We start from the raw sequence: 8,962 nt of genomic DNA, 5'->3' as shown, positions 1-8,962 counted from the left end.
CCCGCTGGCAAGTGGACATCCCCCGAGGGCTGCCGGGCTGCCAGAGGGATGTCTGACTGCCAGCTTGGGCCCGATCCCCCAGGGAGCAGGCCTAAGCCAGCAGGTGGACATCCTCTGAGGGGTCCCAGACTGCAAGAGGGCATAGGCCAGGCTGAGGGACCCCACCGAGTGCACAAATTTTTGTGCACCAGGACTTTAGTTTATCAATAATGTAAGTATTCAACACTTCAAGTAACATAAGCTATTCATTTTTATTTTGTCTTGGTATCCATTTTGCTAGAATCTATGTATATATAGTTTTTTTTTTAAAAATTTAATGCTTACCCGAGGATATGTTTTTGATTTTAGAAAGAGGAAGAAGAGAGAGAGAAACATCAATTGGCTACCTCCAGAATGTACCCCAAGCTGGGATGGAGCCTGCAACCTTTTGGGGTATGGGACTACACTCCAACCACCTGAACCACCCAGCCAGGCTATATATAGCTTTTACATATCTATATATATTTGATATATTGTAACTATTATTACATAAGCATGTAATATAAGTATAATATAATAAATAGTAATTATTATAAATATTTTGTCAATATTTGTTACTTTTTAAATTAGTTGTAGTGTATTGTTAGTCTTTTCTCCTTTTTACCTTTTTCATTAAATATCTTTAAAGTACGATAGGAATATATCTTACCTAGTATATAAACAAAGACCAAAGGCTTTCCTCTTTCCAAAAACCCTGCATTTTATTCCCCAGAGGAAACATTGTGAATAGCTTATTCTATTTCATTCTAGAGAACTGTTCAATAGAAATATAATATGAGCACTACATGATTTAACTTTCCTAGTAACCACATTAAAATGTTTTTTAAAAAGGTGAAATTAATTCTAATAATATATTTTATTTATCCCAATATGTCCAAAATCAATTCAAAAAGTTTTTAAAACTGTAAACTGCTTCAGGTTTTACATTCACATTAATTTTTTAAAAAATTAAAAATTCAGTTCCACATTTGTTCTAGCCACAAACAAATTTGTTCAGCTGTCTGGTTTAATTAGCATATTCAATAGCCACACAGGCATTCTAGACTTTCACTACACTTCACAGGTAATAATCTTCTTAAATTATTTCCCAGTTACTTTATCTTTGCCACCTTTACACATTAATCCTATATAATAAAAGCCTAATATGCTACGTGTCGGGTCGACCCTTCGGCCATTCAACTAATCAGCGTAATATGCTAATGATATGCTAAGGCTGCTCAACTGCTTGCTATGATGTGCACTGACCACCAGGGGGCAGACACTCCGACCAGTAGGTTAGCTTGCTGCTGGGTCTGGCCGATCGGGACTGGGCAAGACAGGCCGGACATGATCTGGAGCCCTCCCGCAGTCCCTCCCCGCTGGCCAACCTTCCGCATCCCTCCCCAGCCTTGATCATGCACCGGTAGGGTTCCTCAGCTTGACCTGCCCCTTCTCACAATCCAGGATCCCTCCAGGGATGTCAGAGAGCAGGTTCCGGCCCAATCCCACAGGCCAGGCCGAGGGACCCCACTGGTGCACAAATTCATGCACTGGGTCTCTAGTACCATATAACTTATTATGCATCATATTACAACTAGAGGCCTGATGCACGAAATTCGTGCAAGAGTAGACCTTCCATCCCCCGCTGCCAGCACCGGCTTCCCTCTGGCACCTGGGACCCAGGCTTCCCTCTGGCACCCAGGACCCAGGCTTCCCTCACAGCCCTGGCTTCTTCCAGAAGGACATCTTGTCTAATTATGCTTTTATTATTATAGATTATTATAAACTAGAGGCCTGGCACATTAAATTCGTGAGGGGGGGCGGGGGCGAGGGGGAAGTTTCCCAGCCCGGCCGGCACCCTCTCACAATATGGGATCCCTCTCATAATCCAGGACCACTGGCTCCTAACCGCTTGCCTACCTGCCTGATCACCCCTAACCACTCTGCCTGCCTGCCTGATCACCCCTAACCACTCGCCTGCCTGCCTGATCGCCCCTAACCACTCGCCTGTCTGCCTGATCACCCCTAACCACCTCTGCCTTGGCCCCTGCCACCACAGCTTCATCCGAAGGACGTCCGAAATGACGTCTGGAAGGTTGTTCAGCTGTCTGGTTTAATTAGCATATTATGCTTTTATTATTATAGATAGATTTACTTCTTTTTCAATGGTTTCATGGTATTCCTTCTGTAAGTTCACATTAATTTAATTTCTCAATCTAATAACTGTGTCATTCTTTTTCCTCTTTAATTTTTAAGAACTCTATGTAGCTCTGGCTCAGTTGGTTGGAGTGTCATCCTGTGCACCAAAAGGTTGCTGGTTCGATTCCCAGTCAGGGCACATACCTAGGTTGTGATCCCTGGTGGGGGCATGTATAGGAGGTGGCTGATCCATGTGTCTCTCATCTCTCATCTCTCATCTCTCATCTCCCCCTCCCCCTCCCCCTCCCTCTCCCTCTCCCCATCTCTCTAAAATCAGGGAAGCATATCCTCGGGTGAGGATTAAAAAAATTTAAAAGCTATATACTGGTGATATTAGCCCAATGTTTGCAAGCTCTCTGTATGTTAATTTATATAACAAAAAGTAAGTGCTCTAAATATATGCAGGTCTTTAGAAAAATAATAAAAGAAAAAATAAATGTCATATTGTATATGTAACCCTTTTACTCTCAGGTCTTTTACTGACTGCAAATGTTCGTTTATTATTCATCTTTTCAAGAGTTCACCTGTATTTGGCTAACTTCATAAACCTGAGGAGACTACAGCATTGGCAAATGACCTGAAAACTGTCTTGATACGATATGAAGACAAGTTGGAGGCCATTCATCTGGCAGCTCAGAATCTCTCATTAACAATACAAGCCAGAGAGCCAAATTAAAGCTTAAAAGAGAGCACTGTGCAAAGCAAGGCTGGAAAGTATGGCAATTCTTACAGGCTAATGAAACCTTGGGTAAGAAAGGCAACCTTGCAGAATTCAGTTATAAGAATACCTGTAAGTTAACTTCTTGAGAAAGGTCAGCCTGAGAAGCCCTCTAATCATTTAAAGATTATTTATTTTTTAAAAGTGAGGTCAAGATCCTTAGCTGATTTGGCTCAGTGGATAGAGTGTCAGCCCACAGACTGAAGGATCCCGGTTCGATTCCAGTCAAGGGCATGTACCTCGGTTGCAGGCTCAATCCCCAGCCCTGGTTGGGGTGGGTATGTGAGACAACCAGTCAGTGGGTCTCTGGCACATCGATGTTTCTCTATCTATCTCTACCCCTCCAGCCCACTCTCTCTAAAAAAAGAAATCAATGGGGAAAAAATATCCTCAGGTGAGGATTAATTAAAAAACCAAGTGAGGTCAAGAAGTTTACTCAGCCTATCAGACAGGAAGGAAGCAAAGGTTAGACACCCCTCAGTTTGCCGATACAGGTCTTCAGGCAACACCAGGAAGCTTTCACAAGTTTGCTTCTGGGGCACAATGCAGGCGTAATTCAACTTAATTTAGTCTGATAAATTTCAACAAGTCTGCTCTGTGGATCTAGTTCATTTCATTATGTGAGTACTTGATGCCAGAGAAGAGCCCTAAGCTCTAGCCTTAACCACACATACCAATATCACATGATTTCTTCTGGGCCGGTAACCATTGACTGCAGACCAACAGCAGCAAATGCACCGAGTGGGGGCATGGCCCGCAGAACCAGGTGATGGCTGCTCTAGCAGAAAGCACTGAACCGATGGCTCTATGCAGAGGCACAGCTTGTGGCTGCCAACACAAAGCAACTTGAGAAGCACCCAGAGCCCCACCTCTTCCAAAATACCACTTCCACCAGCCTGCTACGGCAAGATCCTCCTCTCCTATTTGCCTTGGGATTCCAGCAATTACAATCATTTTTTTATGATGGCATGGAATACTCATGTTTCTTGGGAAGGCAAGAAAACTAAATTAGAAGTCTCTTCCATTACACAGCCTCGATCTCTTGGTTATCAAAATAATCAAATGCTAGCCCTGGCCAGTTTGGCTCAGTGGATAGAGTGTCGGCCTGCAGACTGAAGGGCCCCGGGTTCAATTCTGGTCAAGGGCACATGCCTGGGTTGCAGGCTCGATTCCCAGTAGGGGATGTACAGGAGGCAGCCAATCAATGATTCTCTCTCATCACTAACGTTTCTATCTCTCTCTCCCTCTCCCTTCCTCTCTGAAATCAATAAAAATACTTTTAAAAAAGAAAAAGTAAATAATCAAATGCTACCTTAGAAAAGTAAAAACTAAGTCAGGACGCTACTAGAATAGAAAAGAGGTAGGTTCTGACTGATACAAAAAGCCATACTTAAAATATCCTTTGCCATCATAATCATAACATTATCACAGAAATTAGTATTTAAATAATGTTATAAAAAATAATGTTGCCCCAGCCAGTTTGGTTCAGTGGATAGAGCACCAGCCTGCAGACTGAAGAGTCCTAGGTTTGATTCTGGTCAAGGGCATGTACCTTGGTGGCAGGCTCCTCCCTGGCCCCGGCCCTGGTTGGGGCGCGTGCAGGAGGCAACCAATCGATGTTTCTCTCACATCGATATTTCTCTCTGTCTCTCCCTCTCGCTTCCACTCTAAAAATCAATGGAAAAATATCCTCGGGTGATCATTAAATAATAATAATAATGTTATATTCATCTCAAGCTTTTCATCTCTCAAAACTCTTTGTTCCTTTTGAGTTTTCCATTCTGTTTTAGGATTCTGACCTAAATAAGTTCTCATCATCTTCTGTCTTTTTGTGTAATTTTTACTAAGAATGGCACCAAGTTTTAAAGAACAAGTTGTCTGGGTGGGATGGCCTTAGTAGTAAATAGCCAGAGGACACCTGAGTACTAAGCAGGGGAATAAAACGGTGGGGAAAATAGTAGGATGAACACACTAACACAGAAACAAAACAAGCTGCAGATATTCACCACCGGCCTCTTTTCCTCAGGCTGGTTTTTGTTGCCATACAATCAGCCACTAGGGTTTCCTACCTGGTAAAGCCTGATGATATGTGGGTGGCAAAGCATTTTCATAATTTGAACTTCCCGGAATATCTTCTTCAAGTTTTCTTCATCTAGCTGGCTCTTGTCTATGATCTTGATAGCAACCTGACAACAGGGGAAGAAAATTTCTGCTGCATCATTAAAAGCAGTTTACTAAGGAAAATTAAATTCACTTTAAAATATTATATTGCCCAAAACACAAGTTGCCACTATTTTGTTTACAGAATGTCAATGGAGAAAATGAATTTACTTTTTGGAAAAAGATAGGAAATTGATTTTTAGCAAGTTTGTCTCAGGAACAGACTCAAAAGCTAACGAGTCTTCTGCCATGTCTTAAACTGCTTCTACAGTAAACCCCGTGGCAAAGTACTTCCTTACTCCATAGATGTAGTTACAGTCTGGGCACATTAGGCTTTGACGCAGAGAATGACATGTAGGGCCTCTTATTAAGACAATGAACTTATACCGTAAGCACAGGTGACTTAGGTTCAACCAGGAATTCCAAAGGGGCGTTCCATGTCTCCCCAGGTGCTTGCATCACTCCATAATGGTGGCGGCGCAGCAGTAACCATATACTGTACTGAAGACTGTCTGTGCGTCATGCATAATTCTTAGTGCTTTGCAAGTACTAACTCATTTAAACCTCATAACACCCTGTATTATTATTAACCTTGTTTCACAAATATGGAAACTGAGACACAAAGAGATTACATTTATATGTGTAGGTCCAGGATTGAAGCCCAGGTGGCTTAGCTTTGGAGTCAAATTCTTAATGATAACGTTATAAAAATCTGAAGATCTTCATGTACTGTATATACTGCTTTAGCATAAAACATCTTTTTATTTTGCTCATTATTCTGAAGATACCCAGCAGCACAAAAATTTTAAAACAATGAAAGATGGACTTTTTAAAAAATCTACTAAATCGAAATCTAAACATCCTCTTTATTCTTAGTGAAATATTCAAAATATTGTGGTGCCCCCAAATGTCTCCATATGTCAGTATCAATGATTCAATCAGTATGTAATCAATGAATATTAGTTGGATTAAAGACCAGAAGTGGGTAAATTCTAGCCCCTTTCAATTCTTAAAATTCTATGATGCTAAACACTGGGAGAGGTAAAGAAAACTCATACTTATTTACACAAAAACGAGAAACCAGGAAAGCAAACTATCAATATAAAAATATTTAGCCCAGAGAAATGGAGATTGTGCGGGACTCCAGCTGGGAGATGATCTAACATGTGGAGACCAGCGTGATGAACTGAGCGTGGAGTGCTTCCCTGCAAGAGGGGACCCTGGGAGACAGGCACAGGCAGCCCTTAGCTCCATTCAGAGAGCAGTCAAGCCTGCCTAATGAAAGAATGGAATAAAATGAGCTGGGGTAGCTTGAGCTACAAAGATTCATCAGCCACAACTTCAAGGAGCTCACAAGTTAGTAGAAAAAGAAATATGTGAAACAAACAGTACAGTGTTAGAAATGCAATCAATAAAGCTTTGTACAAGGTATAATGTAGCACAGAGTATAGAGTATGACCTTCACCTGGGAGGAAGGAAGCAGACATAAGGAAAGAATTCACAAAGAAGGCATAACTTGGGAAAAAACTGGGATAGGCAGAAGGGAGGGTAAAGAATTTTATGAGGGGAAATAGCAGAATCATTAACAAATCTCAGCAGCTGTTTGATCTCTTATAAGAAGTCTTGAACCATATGACCGTGACCACTAGCATTTCCACTTCTCTTCACTACTGCACCAAATCACATACAAGACCTTAACTCTGGCAACTGGTCTGGCATCTGTGCCTGGTTCTTTAAGAACAGTTCCCAAAACAAAGAAATCATAGTACACAAAGTCCTTTTATAGAATAAATACCTGGTCTTAATAGTAATTAATTACTAATAAAATCTTATCATGAATAGCACATTATCGTTTACAGAATACTTTCATATAGAGGGTATCCCCAAAAAATGTATACACATTTGATAGCTGATAGTTCGATTGATGTGTCTTTCTTTTAAGATTTAACCCATTGGAATTAATAATTATTCAAAGTATATATACATTTTGGGGGGAACACCCTGTATATAATAAGCTTAGAAACTTGCAGGCATACTGGGAAATTGGTTACAGGTTGTGGGTAGGTGACAATGGACACCTCCAGTCTCAAGGAAGCTCATTTGTTTACCTCGGAAAAAATATTACCATGTTCTGTGTGCCACTATGCACAAAAGGTTAGAAAGCACAACTAGGATTTGTTGATCATCGACTGTCCAAAGACTGGCCCTGAAATCCCTTCTTCTGTCCATGCCTACAATGGATATCAGAAAAAGTAACAGAGGATTGGGGGAGGGGGTGGGGGAGGAAGGAGGGTCTACAGTGCAGCTGACAATATTTTTGTGCTTTTTCGCCCCAGAGAGTACTAGGTCACACTGGAATTCGGAGCGTCACACCGTGGACTCATTCTGAATTGCATGGCCTCCTGAGGAAACGGAACACACATAAGGTAAACAGCAAACCAAACCCAATCGTCTATGAGAACAAAGTTAGCAATTAAGATCTTATAACATACACTAGGCCAGTGATGGCGAACCTTTTGAGCTCGGTGTGTCAGCATTTTGAAAAACCCTAACTTAACTCTGGTGACATGTCACATATAGAAATTTTTTGATATTTGCAACCATAGTAAAACAAAGATTTATATTTTTGATATTTATTTTATATATTTAAATGCCATTTAACAAAGAAAAATCAACCAAAAAAATGAGTTCGCGTGTCACCTCTGACACGCATGTCATAGGTTCACCATCACTGCACTAGGCACTTAATAAATAAACACATTACCAAGAAAGCATATATTTCTTAAGTTTGCCTGCTTTACATAAAACGCTTTTATCTTGCAAAGAGCATGATTTTTGTAAATTGACACTAATATTAATTAAGCATGGCATTATATCAAATATGTGGCTAAACAAATACAGAGTATAGGAGTCCTTATGAATTCCTCTACCCGATATATATTTTTTTATTGACTTCAGAGGGGGAGAGAAAGGGAGAGATAGAAACATCAATGATGAGAGAGAATCACTGATCAGCTACCTCCTGCATGCCCCCACTAGGGCTCAAGCCCACAACCCGGGCATGTCCCCTTGACTGGAATCAAACCTGGGACACTTCAATCCACAGGTCGATGCTCTATCCACTGAGCCAAACCAGCTAGGGCTACCCAAAATATTTCCATTCAACAAATCAATGAACAAAACAAGTACTTTACCAAAGAGATTGAAACTTTAAAAGAGAACCAATCAGAAATCTCGGAAATGAACCAAGCAATTAAGGGGATTAAGAGTGAACTACTGCCAGGCTGGTGCGGCTCAGTGGTTGAGTGTCGAACTATGAACCAGGAGGTCAGGGTTCTATTTCCGATCATGGTACATGCCTGGGTTACGGGCTCAATCCCTAGTGGGAGTGTGCAGCAGGCAGCCGATCAATGATTCTCTCATCATTGATGTTTCTATTCCTCTCACCATCTTCCTTCCTCTCTATAAAATCAATAAAAAAACACATATTAATAAAAAAAAAAAGAGTGAACTACTGAGCATAGAAAACAGAGCCAACCAGATGGAGGAAAGAATTAGTGATATCAAGATAGGAATCTAGGAATGACACAGAGGGAAGAAGAGAGAGACCTGAGCATAAAGAAAAATGAAAGAGCTCTATGAGAATTATCTTAGTCCAACAGAAAAAGCAATATTAGCATAATAGGCATTTTGGAAGAAAATGGGAGGGAGAAGGGAATGGAGAGTCTATTCAAGCACATAGTGGACAGAAGTCCAAACCTATGAAAGAACTAGAACCTTGAATCCAAGAAGCAAACAGAACACCTAGTTACCTCAATCCAAAGAAGCCCTCTCCAAGGCACTTCTCCAGGGTTGTGAAGAACTGGG

The 8,962-nt window shown here is 41.1% G+C and overlaps 1 protein-coding gene across 2 annotated transcripts in view; it reads right to left on the bottom strand.

Annotated features, from left to right (window-relative positions):
- SIK3 (SIK family kinase 3) overlaps positions 1-8,962 on the bottom strand; it is a 270,503-nt gene that overhangs the window by 141,226 nt on the left and 120,315 nt on the right. For both annotated transcript variants that reach the window (XM_005856818.2, XM_005856819.2), the window contains one exon: positions 5,005-5,121. In XM_005856818.2, coding sequence (XP_005856880.2) covers positions 5,005-5,121 — 117 coding nt within the window. Of the gene's footprint in view, positions 1-5,004; positions 5,122-8,962 lie in introns of those variants that run through there.

The sequence above is a fragment of the Myotis brandtii genome, unplaced genomic scaffold, assembly GCF_000412655.1.
Source record: "Myotis brandtii unplaced genomic scaffold, ASM41265v1 scaffold105, whole genome shotgun sequence".
NCBI classification, from domain to species: domain Eukaryota; kingdom Metazoa; phylum Chordata; class Mammalia; order Chiroptera; family Vespertilionidae; genus Myotis; species Myotis brandtii.
Note: the sequence above shows the minus strand (reverse complement) of the source record. Positions and strands in the feature narration are given on the sequence as shown.